This window comes from Passer domesticus, unplaced genomic scaffold (assembly GCF_036417665.1).
Source record: "Passer domesticus isolate bPasDom1 unplaced genomic scaffold, bPasDom1.hap1 HAP1_SCAFFOLD_58, whole genome shotgun sequence".
Lineage (NCBI taxonomy): Eukaryota > Metazoa > Chordata > Aves > Passeriformes > Passeridae > Passer > Passer domesticus.
In genome coordinates this window covers 856,694-869,541 of record NW_026990164.1, presented here as the reverse complement: position 1 = coordinate 869,541, position 12,848 = coordinate 856,694, and the positions used below count along the sequence as shown (strand labels likewise).

The window sequence follows — 12,848 nt, the reverse complement described above, 5'->3', positions numbered from 1 at the left end:
GAGTCCCTAAACCTGGGGCTCGGCCTTCCTTGTGGTCAGGGGCAACACGGAAGGCCAGCAAGTGATGGAGACTGCGATGGGCTGGGAATTCACTGGGGGAAAAAAGGGAGCAGTTGAGAAGTAAAAGGCAGGTGGGGGAAAGAACTGTTCAGAGAAGGGCTGAGCTACATCTTGAGCAAGCTGAAAAATGTCATTTGGAGTCATCCCAGATTGATTTGATTTCAGAAGGTATTGAACGATTTTAATTTTTGGGAGGTGTCATGTTTTCCATTGGAGGTGTCCACGCTGCAAACTTGAGCTGCGTTGTCAAAATGCTCAAGCAAGTCTGTGCTGCAGGTGACACCATTTCTTCTTTGGCTGATTCCAGCCCGGTGCTGAGCTCCAGCAGAGCCCTGCCAGAGCCCAGAGCAGCCTCAGCATCTGCAGAGCCCAGCTGCAAGGAGAGAAAGCAGAAACTGCCCGTCAGCTGAGGGCTCCTGTCCCCTTGTCCCAGCTGCCCGCAATGCCCAGGCCGTGCTGGCCGGGCTCAGAGCTGTGCCCAGAGCTGCCCATCAGTGCTGCCTTGGGAAGCAGGGCAGGAGGGCAGGACATGTGCCCAGCCTGCAGCCAGCCATGGCACATCCAGCCCTCAGCAGCTGCCCAGAGACAAAAAGCAGCTGGGCAGTCGACCGAAGAATTTGTTGCATCCCTCCCAGCAAAGGGGGAACCTTTGGTGCCCAGCCAGGCCATGCCATGCCCAGATCTGGGAGCATCCCCCTGGCTGTGGAACTCACCTGCAAATTGGGTGTGGAGTGTGTCTTTAGAGAAGCTGCCAGAATCCAAGTCCATCATCTTCAGCTGGCCAGGCCAAGGAAGAGATTGTCGTCCTTGAGGTTGTCCTTGCTGTCTCCAGCAGCAGCCCCACCTGGTACAGCTTCTCCAGGAGCTCCTTCTCCTTCCCTGGGACCAGACCAGGCTGTCAGGGCTCTGCCCAGGGCCCCAGCCATCCATGAACCAGACAAGCAAAACCAGGGGGGATGGTGGCCACCAGTGCTTGCCACACCAGATCTCCAGCTCAGCTGCAGCCCAAGAGCTGCATGTTCCCTTCTGCTGACCCCTGCTCAGAGCTACAGGCAGGACAAAACCAGTCTGGTTTGCTTTGCCACTGAGTGCCAAGAGATGTGTGGAGCTCCTACCTGCCAGGCCCCTGGATCCAACTGTGCACATGGATCTCTCCCATCTTCTAGGGCCGAGGAACGCCCTGCACCCAAGGATGGCAGAAAAGCTCTTTTAATGATGGCCTGTCTGAGGGTTGCATGGACAAACACCTCTTAATGACATCTTGGCACTCTGGGGAGACAAACCAGAAATCACCAGTCAGTTGGAGAAGTTGCCCCCCTGTTCCTGTGCCCAGGCCATACGGGGTGTGCCCAGAGCTGGGCCTAAACTTCCCCATGGATTCTCTGTTTAGAGGAGAGCAGGACATGTGCCACCTCCTCAGCAGCTGCCAGAGCAGGATGCCCATCAGCCCGCTGCTGTCTCCCAGCACTGGTATTCCCCCTGTGCCCAGAGATGAGGATCCACCTTGAGAGAGCCGTGGTGGGAACAAAATGCGCCCCCAGATGAACTCCTGGCCCCTCCTGAACGGGTGCTTCCCCACGACCAGCTGGTACAGCAGGAGGCCCAGGGACCAGATTGTCGCTGCCTCGCCATGGTAGCTTTGGTGCTGGGTCCACTCTGGAGGGCTGTAGGCCAGGGTTCCTGTGGAACACAGACAGAGCTCAGCAGGGGGATGCTGCTGCTCCCAGAGCCTGCCCCAGCATCCCTGGGCATGTGGGGGCTGCTCTAGCAACACACGGGGTGACCGCTGCCCTCTCACCATCACCTGGGACTTGTGTACAAACTCGGGGCTGGAAAAGAAGCCAGTGGTGCTGGAAGAGGGCAGCAGAAACCCTGGGAAAGCCCAACCATGACACACAAAGGAAAAACCCACCCACTGGTGGAGAAAACCCACTCTCCTCTCTGCCTGCATGGGCCCCCAAAAAATGTTAATAAGCCAAGGCAAACAAGGTGAGTGGAGCAGTCCAAGCCCCTCCTCCCCTGCACACCAAACCATCCAGGGCATGGGTTCAGACCCCCCTCTCCACTACCCCCATGGGGGTTTTTGTCGGGCTAGCTGCACCAGCTCCAGCCCCAGCCCAGGGCACACTGGGTAATGAAGGCTGTCAGCAGGGCTGGGAGCTGGCCCCCCTCACACCCCAACCAAATCAATTTGGCTCCAGCATTAATCCCATCCCAGCTGCAGTAGGGGGAAGCCCCGGTGCTACACCCAGGCTGGGCCATGAGATGCCCAGGAGCATCCCCTGCGAGGTCTCACCTGCAAACTGGGTGTAGGCTGTGTCTTGGAGGAAAGCGCCACAGCCAAAGTCAATCAGTTTCAGCTGCCCGCTGGCCAGGTCAAGCACGATGTTCTGAGGCTTGATGTCCCTGTGCAGGACCCCGCAGCTGGTGCAGTGCCGCACGGCCTCCAGCACCTGGCGGAACAGCCCCCGCGCCTCCTCCTCCGGCAGGAACCTCCGCTCCGCCAGGAAATCCGACAGCTCCTGGCACCGTTCTGGACGCTCCAGCACCATCAAGAAGCTGTTGGGGAGCTCAAGCCACTCCAGGAGCTGAATGACACCAGCACACCCACAGGACACCTTGGCCAGCAGCACGATCTCCAGGGGCGCGCTGGTGCCGTCAGGCTGCGGGAGGAGCGCGATGCCGTCAGTGGAGCTGAGGCCGTGCCAGGGCTCTGGGACCCCTCAGCCAGCCCGGGATGCTCTGCATGCCCTGCTCAGCCCACGCCCGCTCTGCCCACAGGGCTCCTGGCGGCTCCCACCCTGCCGGGCCCCGGCTCCTCACCGCCCGGCACGGCCCGGCTTCTGCCGCTGGCCCCGCTCACTCACCAGCTCGCTCCAGTGCCGGATGCGATCCCGCGGCACGCGTTTGATGGCCACCTGCGAGCAAGGGAGAGCAGCAGGCTGAGCTCAACGCCCTTCCCACTGCTCTCCGACATTCTCGTCCTTGTCTCCCTCTTCCCTCTCTGCCCGCCGCCGGCCCCGCCGCTCACCGGGGCGCCGTCCGAGAGCCGCGTTGCCGACCAGACGCTGCCGAATCCGCCGCGCCCCAGCAGGGAACCCAGGCGGTAGCGCTCCTGCAGGGCCTCCTGCGCCTTCCCTGCGGGCGGGACGCGGCTGTCAGCGCTCGGCCCGGGGCCAGCAACGGCCCCCGAGCGCCCCTCACCCGCCCCGGCCCGGCCATCCCCCAGCGTTCGGTTTTCGGAACGCGGCAAGGGAGGCTCGGGGCCGGCGGCTGCGCTGCCGAGCGGTGGAGCGCTGGCCGGGCAAGCTGCAGCGGAGGCGGCGGGAGAGGCAACGCCGCCTGTGTCCTCCGCGGGCCCCGGGAGGAGCCGGGGCCGGGGCCGGGCTCGGGGTCGGGGCCGGGACTGGACCCTGCGTCGGGGCCGGGGCCGGGCTCGGGCCAGGCGGAGCCAAAAGCCGGCGATGCCGCCCCAGCCCCAGGCATTGACGCCCGCCCAGCAGCGCCAGCGCCAGCACGGCCAGAGCCGGGCTGAGGCCAGGCGGCGGCGGGACGGCCGGGGGCGGGCACGGGGCAGCCCCGCCCGGGGCCGGGGGCGGGCCGGGGGCATGGCCCGGCCCGGCACGGGGAGTGGGAGGCGGGGAGAGGAGAGGGACGGCGGGAAAGGGAGAGCGGGAGAGGTACGGGGCAGCGGGAGAGGGAGAGGAGAAGAGAATCTAAAGTTTCTTTTGTCGCTGCCGCTGCCGCTGCCGCTGCCGCTGCCGCTGCTGCTGCCGCTGCTGCCGCTGCTGCCGCTGCTGCTGCCGCTGCTGCTGCCGCTGCTGCCGCTGCTGCAACTGAAGCTCCGGGGCCGTTTGTCCCCGTGTCCGTTTGTCCGTTGCCCGCTTGCCCCCGCCCCGAGCCCCACGTTCCCCAAGGGTAGCCCCTGAGCCTCTGCAAACACGGGAACTTTGCCGAGTTCAGCCAAGAGCCAGAGTCTGGACTCCTGCACAGTGGCTCAGGAATCCCCTCAGTCCCTGCTGTGCATTGTCCCTGCTGAGGGTCAAACACTCTCAGAGCGCATTCCCTGAATGCAGAATTTGTACCTGACCCAAGCACTGCACTTACCTCTCCAGCATTGATTTCCAAGAAAAACAGGGGAAGCCAAAGTGTGTGTAGGTCATGGTATCTTAAAATGTCTAAAACTTGCCAACTCATGGATCTTAGAAGTGATCTTAGAAGTGAGATGTGTTTGGAATTAATGGGATGGACAACTAGTGCAAGATGGAAAAGGGGAGCATAAAAACAAATCGAGAAAAACGTCTTGAATTGTTTCAATTTTCATTTAATTTCTTAAAAGCTCTTTCAGTTTTTCCAGAATCTTCTCCTCAGTCCTGTTTGCTTTTTCCAAGAACCTTTCCCGGAGAACGAGGTGCAGCTTCTGTCACAAGGTGTGCCACCAACTGCAGCTTTCCACACTGTGGGTGCAGCACAACACTTGCAGCAAAGCAGGAGAAATATTTGAAGAATTTAACAGCTTGTTCTTTTCTTTTCCTTGTGGGCTGGGCAGTTGTGCCATTGGTAAGGTTTTCATTGTTACTGTTCTACCCTAAGAAAACATGACAGGCTACCAAGAACTCTTAGGGAATGCAAGCCTGACTGAATGCAGAGAAAGAAACTCTAGAGGCTGCAGCCAGAAGTGGAGAGCTGTGTGATAATCATTCCAACACCCCCAAGGACATCTTGAAAATGATCTAGAAGATGCAAATGGGCTGACAGGGAGTTTGTTTCTGTCTTCAGTCCAGATTCTTCTACATCTGAAAACAATTCCACAGTCTCCATCTAAATCAAGAGTACAATCAGTTCATAAAAAGCACCAGAACAAACTGTAGCTCTCAGGAGATGACTGAAAGAATCTGAATAGGGAAAATGCAGGAGAAATGCATTTCTCAGCACTGCAGTACTTGCCTACCTGAAACCCTCCTCCATTTCCTCTGCATGCCTGGATCTGTTGGTGTCAGTTCTGTATTCGCTGGTGCCTCCAGCCCTGAATCCCCTCATCTACAGCCTGAGGAACCAGGAGCTCAAGGCTGGAGTGTGGAGACTGATCACTGGACATCTTAGGAAGCATTAAAGTGATTGCCAATTTCGGCAAATCACTTGTAATAAAAGTCATCTTTTATAGCTCTTTTAGTTTGGTTCTTTGATTTCCCTGTCATTTTGCTTTTTTAATATTCTTCCTAAAGCTAGACGATTGTTTCTGCCATCTCTGACTTTGTTTCTCTCCACCTTCCCTGTGGCCACAGACTGTGCCAATGAGGGGCTGCAGTCTCAAAGGTTTTAAAAGAACTAAAGGATATCCCAGCAAAGTTTTCTGCAGAGATCCCTCTATTCTTGCCTTCTCTGGAGCTGCAGCAGCAATGTCGGTGTGCAGAGCTGGGGCAGAGCAGTGCTGGCACAGCAGCTGTGCCCAGCAGCAGCAGCAGCACTTGGTGTTGCCAGTGCTGCTGCCGTGGCCCTGCCCCGCTGCCCTGGTGGCCCTGGTGTTGCTGCAGGGCCTGAGTGCTCTCGGGGCCGGGCACAGTCCTGGGGGTGGCAGTGCCGGGGCTGCAGCAGGGACAGGCCATGGGCACTGCTGGGGCAGCGCTGACGCCTCAGGCCAGGCCCTGGGGGCTCCAGGCTCCTTGCCCAGGCTCTCTCAAGAACACGGCCAGGCCAATGCTCAGCACAAAAAAGCCCCAGGGTGAGCAGCCCCACGCTGGCCGTGGGCAGGCTGGGGGCAAACAGCATGGCTGGGGCTCTGCAAGGGCCCTGGGGGAGACGGGAAGGAGCAGCAGAGCAGGGGCTGATCCATCCCCAGGGTGCTGCACAGCCCAGGGCAGCGTCCCAGAGCATCCTCATGGAGCTGCCAACAACATCCCCCCTCTGCAGCCCTGGCCTCTCCCCCAGCTCACAGAGGTGCCGCATCCTTGCAGGCACAGCCACGGCAGCACTGGCTCAGGAGCCCCTGTTTGCATTGCACAGAGCAGGCAGGAGCACACCCATGCTGCTGCTGTGGGGACATGAACCTGAGGGAGCACAAATGCCATCAGCCCCTGGGGCCAGGAAGGGCTGGGGGACAGCAGGGAAACCACTCAGCTTTATCCTGGCCTCTGCAGTCAGCCAGAAACTTTGTTCCCATTAGCTGGGAGTTACCTGTCCCACTGCAGATGCTGTTGCTCAGAGCCAGGGCTGCCTGACAGCCACCCCCAAAACTGTCCTGAGTATTTCCTTGGCTTCACCTTTGCTTTTTATCCCCCTTTTTTTTGGTACAAATTTCTTCCTGTTGCCCATCCCTGTTCCCTCCCCTGCAAAAAGCCCATCCCTGTTTGCCCTTTCCTCTCTGGCCCCACTCCCCATTGCAGTTCCTGACTTGGCACCATGGGAATGTCCCTTGGGGAGCAGGATCATCCTCCAAGTGCTGCAGGAAACTGGCAAGTCTTCAGGCTCCTGCAGTGCCTGGTGCTGCTCCCTTGTCAAAGGCACCACAGGCCAGGGGGGCACATCTGGGCTGCTGTGTCTGCCTGTGGGGCTCCCTGTTCTGGGCAATGAGGAGGAGCTGCAGAGGCTCTGAGGACTGACAGGATGGGCTTTGGGCCTGGGAGGAGAAGCTGAGGCACCTGGGCTGCTGGAGCTTCTGAAGAGGAGGCCCAGGGCTCATCCTGCAACTGCTGCAAGGGTGGTTTCAGAGAATCACAGAATCAGCAAGGTTGGAAAAGACCTTGGAGATCATCAAGTCCAACCTGTGCCCTGACACCACCTTGTCTCCCCCGGGCCACCTCTTCTCCAGGATAAACAACCCCAGCTCCCTCAGCCTCTCTTCACAGGATTTTTGCTCCAGACCCTTCACCAGCCTTGTTGCCCTTCTCTGGACACACTCCAGCCCCTCCAATTCTTGCTAAATTTGGGGTCCCAGAACTGGACACAGCACCCGAGGTGCTGCCCAACCAGCGCCCAGCACAGGGGAAGAATTGCTGTCCTGGTCCTGCTGGTGACACCATTCCTGGTCCATAGGAGTGCCAGGGGTTGGATGAGGGAAATGGTCGGGAGGGGGCAGGAGACACAGTCTGATTGACTCTCAGCCATGAAGGGTCTTGATTTTCATAGCTATTCAGTCTGCATTAGAAGGTGCTGGGGGTCAATATCAACTGGACATTGCTGATATCAATCTATAAACAGGAAAAAACATTAAACAGAACAAACTGTTCTCTCTGCATTGTTTTCAAGACAGTATATACACTTTGAATACACTTCAGATATCTGTCGAATTAATTACAGAAAACTAGAAAACTTCTGTTATTCCAAATGGCTTTTCTTCTTTGGGCATGTTGAACAAATGTTTATGAGCTTTTCTCACTGAATTCCTGAACTGAAGAGCTCAAGAAAGAAGAGGCCTTGGGTGTAGGAAAATTCATCATCAACCTCCAAGTGGCTGAGGATCCATCCCCATCAGAGCAGCAATGAACAGAAATGGGCACAGCTTTGTGGCTGCCCCAGTTTTGGGATCGGCCCTGGGCCTGGAGCAGGAGCAGCTCTTGAGGGCCCCAAGGCCAGGGCTTTTGTGCTGCCCTGGGCACATGGGATGGCAGCAGGGGCTGCAGAGCTCTCAGCACCTGAGCCAGAGGGGAGCAGGGCAGCCAGGGAGCCTCCTTTGGCCTTGTCCCAGCACCTTCCGCCATGGCTGGGGCTGAGTCCTGTGTGAGCTGCAGCTGCTGCTGTGCCCTTGGCAGGGGCTGAGGCCGTGGGGCCAGTGGCCAGAGCAGCCTGGCCTGAGCAGAGCTGTGGGGCCAGAGCCGGCTGGGCTGGGCTGGGGAGAGGCCCTTGGTGCTGCCCAGAGCTCAGGGCAGCTGGCAGAGCTTGCAGGGAGCTGGGCTGGGCTCAGAGAGCCTGCCCCAGAAACCATCAGTGTCCATCTCAGCCTGGCTGAGCGTGCAGGGGCAGGACTCAGGCCAGGCCTTGTGGGGCAGGGCCAGCGCCTGTGCAAGGCATTGAAAACAGGCAAGTGCCCCAGAGAGGAGGCTGCTCTGTGCCCTTGGGGGCACGGACAGAGCAGGGAGGGGGCCCAGGACATTTGTCACCACCAGGCTCTGTGCTCAGCCCTTGGCAGCCCTGGCTGCTGAGCCCAGCTTTGCCCTGGGCTGAGTTTGGCTGTGGCCCAGCTCCATCCTCCTGCGGGGCTCAGGGCCTGTTCCCGGCCATGGCCAGCCCTGGCCGGCCTCTCTGCTGGCCCAGAGGCCGGCAGAGCCCGAGGCAGGGCTGTCTGTGCAGGCCCACAGGTGCCAGGGGCTGTGCAGGAGCTGGCAGAGGCTGCCCAGCAGGGAGGCCATGGGGCACAGAGCCCCAAGGTTGCTGTGGGCAGCACAGCACAGGGGCCGTTCCCAGCCGCGATGCTCCTGGCCTGGGCTGGGCCTGCACAGGGGCTGGGCCACCATGGCTGGGCCAGCACAGGGCCACCAAGGGGCCACGCAGCCACTGCCGGGGCTGACAGCAAGGCCAGGCACACACAAGCAATTGCTGAGCATGGCCTGCGCTGGCCAGGGCTGACTGTGCCACAGGCAGAGCTCAGCTGCCCTTGGGGGCTGCAGACACAGTCAGGAGCCCAAAGAGCCTCCATGGCTGTGCTGGAGACCAAGGCTGGAGCAGGGAAATGCAGGGCTGCTGCAGGATGGGGAGAGCATGGAATTCCAGCACACACCTCAGCTCTCTGATGATCCCGGCACCATGCTGGGCCCTGTTTCAGACTGGGGCAGGGCAGATGTTGATGGGACAGGAGCCATGCAGGGTTGTCAGGGACCTGCAGCTTGCAAGGTGTTCTGCTCTCCCTCAGGTGCTCTCAGAGAGATCCAATCCCTGGGCACCTCAATGCAGAAGTGGCACTGCCTCTTCATGGACACAAAACTGATGTCTGCCTGGAAAGGGGCACAGGTTTTAATACCTGTTGCTTTCATAATATACCAGAAAATATTTTTTATCTGAGGCATTTGAGTACTTTTAAGAAATGGCAAAATTTTCCCACCAGGAAGGGGAATTTCCTGGATCTACTGGTTTCTTCTACTGATGTCAGGAGAAGAAATACTGATCTTCCCCTCAACCATTGCTACCAACTTTCAGTCTAGTATTTAATGGCTTTCTTCCTTCAGGTGTTTCCAGCTCTCTTGTTGAAATGGCCATGTCTAAGGAGATCTCTTGATTTGGAGCAGCTGGATCTATATAATTCCCGTTGTTCCCAGATCTCCTCCTGCAGCTGGTCTCTGCTCATTCCATTGTGTCTCTGTTGACTGCCTTAGTGCTTTGAGCATCAGGGAGTTGCCCAATCTTTCAGGAGTTTCAACACCTTCTTAGTGAACATCTTAGTTGTATTTGTATCTTTTATGTCACCTCTTCCTAAGTCTTTGTCTAAAATCCTTCCTGTATGGCAATCCGTTGTGGATGGTGGACATGTCAGATGTTGCTGGCATCACAAGCTGCTGAGGGAAGGGTTTTGATGTTTCTTAAATTTTATCATGTTTACATTTATTATGTGTGCCATGAAGAGAAACCTTTCTATGCCTCTGAGTCTCACCCGTTCCTGCTCCCTCAAAGCACACAAACCTGATGAGTTGTGGCTCCCACTCCAGGGGCTGCACTTGGATCTCTCTCCACAGCCACAGCAGAGCTCCCTGGCAAAGGAGGGATGAAGGAAACAGGACAGGCTGTGGGGATCAGGGCCAGGGCAGAGCCAGGGAAAAGAATGACTTTTGCATTTGATGGAGCTGTGCCTACCCTCGGCTTTGTTGGCTGACAAGAAATGAACATCCCTCTGTGTCTCAGGCAGCTCCTTCTCCAAGGAAAGCAGGTGGGAGTTGGAGCCAAGGAGCTGAAAGCTGCAGGTGCAGCCTAGGCTGGAGGGAGCTGAGATTTGCAGTGCCAGGGCTTGGATGGGGGAAATGGTGGGGAGGGGGTAGGGACAGAGTCTGATTGATTGTCAGCCATGGAGGGTCTTGATTTTCCTATCTATTCAAACTGCATGAGGAGGTACTTGGATTCAGTGTCAATTGTAGATTGCACATATCGATTTATGATCAGGAAAAAAAACCAAACAACTAATTAGGACCTAAATAATATTTTCTCACTGTCTTTGTAAGTATTCATTCAATTATACATTCACTTTGAATACACTTATGAAATGTGTTGAATTAACCACACAAGATTTGAAAGCTAAAATCAAATTATTCCCAAAGGCTTGGCTTGTTAAGGTGTTCTGAATGTTAATGAGCCCTGGGACACTGAATTCCTGCACTGAAGAGCTGCAGGCTGAACAAGCCTCTGGAGCAGTGAAATCCAGCAGCAGGCTCCAAGTTGCTGAGGATGTCAGCAGCCCCCACTGAGGCCATCCCTGCCCAGAGAGCGTGGGGGAATGGGCAGACAAGGAGAGCGTCCCTGGGGCTGGGCCAGCAGAACTCAGAGGCACCAGCGGCTCCAGCTGGGCAATGGAGTGTGGAATGTGGCTGGGAAAGCCCTGCCTGGGCTGTGCCAAGCAGGACAGACAAGCCCTGACTCCCATCCACTAAAAAACTCTCTCAAGGAGACTTTTAATAGGAATTACAATTCTTTGTGTACTCTGAGTTGGACTCCCTGGAGAAATACTGACAAGAGAAAGAGCAATACAGCCTTTACTGGCAACTTTAGAAAATCAGAGAAACTTTGGCAAAAGTTTTATTATGACATTAAATCAACAAAAAACACTTTTCAAAGCATTAATTTGGCACATTCAACTTCGCAAACTCTAAGCTGTTCAATTTTAAGTTCATCAAAATTTCCAAGGGGCATATAAAGTAGAAGCAGACAGGGAGAGAGAAAAAAAGTAAGAAAAATACAGAGGAGCACACACACAGCTACTGCCTCCTGGATTTCAGCAGTGTTCAGACAGAAATTCCAAGAGGAGGTAGGGTCAAGATGTGTGCTTGCCTTGTGGTCAGCCTTCAATACCCCTTGGTCTTCCTGGGCCCTTCCCCCAGGTGAGACTTGGGCTCATTTGGTCACTCAGGAGCTGGGCGGGGGCTCCAGAGGTGGCTGTGGAGCATTGCCTGTGCTGTGCCAGGGACTGGCAGACACTGCTGGGCTGGGATAGAGGCTCTGGGGGGATTGTGGTCCCAGGGCAGGGCAGTGCTGGGCTTCCAGGGCAGGGCTGGACCTGCCCCTTCCTCCCCTACACGTGAAATGTTTCCAGCCAACAATCTCCTCCAGTCTGTCACAATAGGGAATATTGGAGGTGAAATCCCAGTTGTGGTCATGGGCACCTGGACAAGAAGGACAGTTCTTTTCAATTGGAAGGAAAGCACAGAGCCCCAGTGTTTGGAAGGCAGGTGAGAGCCTCACTAGGCCAAGGTCAGCAGAGTTGTCAGCAATGGCAGATTTTGTCTGGGAGCAGTCTTTGGATTTAGGGAATTTTGGAGATGGAACCCCAGTCTTGGCCATGGGTGCCTGGAGAAGCAGGACAGTTCTTTCCCATAGGAAGGAAAGCACAGAGCCTTCACCAAGCTTTTGAAGACAGATGGGAAGTGACCATGAAACCACTGCCAGCTAGACTTGTCCTGGCAATATTCCTGTGGAAAGAATTCCTTGATATAAGGAAATTTGGAGGTGAAATCCGAATTCTGGCCATGTGTGCCTGGAGGAGAAGGAGAGTTCTTTTCCATAGGAAGGAAAGAACAGAGCCCCAGTGTTTCAGTAGGAGGTAACAGGAGATTCTCAACATACCAAGGTCAGCTGGACCATTCAGGGGGCCCAGAAGGCCAAACCAGCCAGACTTGTTCCGTGTTCCCTTAGTTTTATGGTGCCTCATAATGTCACAACGATGCCTGGGTTCCATGAAGCCTTGCATTGTCACAATGGTCTCTGTGGTTCCCTAGGCCCCACAATGACATGTGACTCCTCTGTTCCATGAGCACTGCAATGTCACAATGGACCTTTGGACCCTGGGGGTTTGCAGTGTCACAATGGTCTCCTTTGGCTCCACAGTGTCACAATAGACCATTGATGACAGGAGGCCCCTCTGTGTCACCCTGGAGCTTTGGTTCCATGCAGCCCTGGAGTGTCACAATTGTCTCCTTTGGTTGCCCAGTGTCACAATGGAGCACTGATGCAACGAGGCCCTGCAATGTCACAATGGAACTTTGGTTCCAGCCCTGCAGTGTCACAAAGGCCTCTTGGTTTCACAAGGCCCCACAGTATCACAATGTTCCTCTTGGTTCTGTGGGGACCCCCAGGGTCACAATGGTCTCACTGGTTCCATGAGGTCTCACAGTATCAAAATGCTTTGCTTATTCCATAGGGCCCCATAGTATCTTCATGATTCCATGAGTCCCCTCCTTGTCACAGCGGCCCCATGGTTCCATGAGGCTGTAAAGTCACTTAATGGTGCCTCCATGGTTCCACGAAGCCTTGCAATGTCACAAGGGACATTTGGTTTCATGGAGTCCCCTCAGTGTCACAGTGGCCCCTTGGTCCCATGACACCACAAAGTGTCATAATGGTCTCCACGGTTGCAGGAGGCCCCACGATGTTACAATGGACCCTTGGTGTCACAAGGCCCCAGAGTGTCACAATGGTCCCTTGGTTCCATGGGCCCTGTGCTGCTGCATTCCCCCCTCCCCTTCTCAGGCCGCCCTGCCAGCTCAGAAATGCTCCTTGGGCCTCGGCCTTGGCCAACAGCCCCTGGGCTCAGCTCCTCTGCAGCTCAGCACAAACACTGTCTGCTCCAGGCACTGCTGCTGCCCAACCAGCTCCTG

General features: G+C 56.4%; 1 protein-coding gene across 1 annotated transcript; it reads right to left on the bottom strand.

The window, feature by feature from the left end:
• Positions 1-676: 676 nt before the first annotated feature.
• Positions 677-11,535, bottom strand: LOC135292920 (serine/threonine-protein kinase pim-1-like). The gene is made up of 7 exons (XM_064406976.1): positions 11,437-11,535; positions 3,872-3,896; positions 3,092-3,183; positions 2,928-2,978; positions 2,357-2,723; positions 1,564-1,740; positions 677-1,329 (listed from the first exon to the last, which is right to left on the bottom strand). Exons 1-7 carry the CDS (start codon positions 11,533-11,535, stop codon positions 1,223-1,225), a joined length of 918 nt encoding a protein of 305 aa, XP_064263046.1. The 3' UTR covers positions 677-1,222.
• Between the last annotated feature and the right edge of the window lie 1,313 nt (positions 11,536-12,848).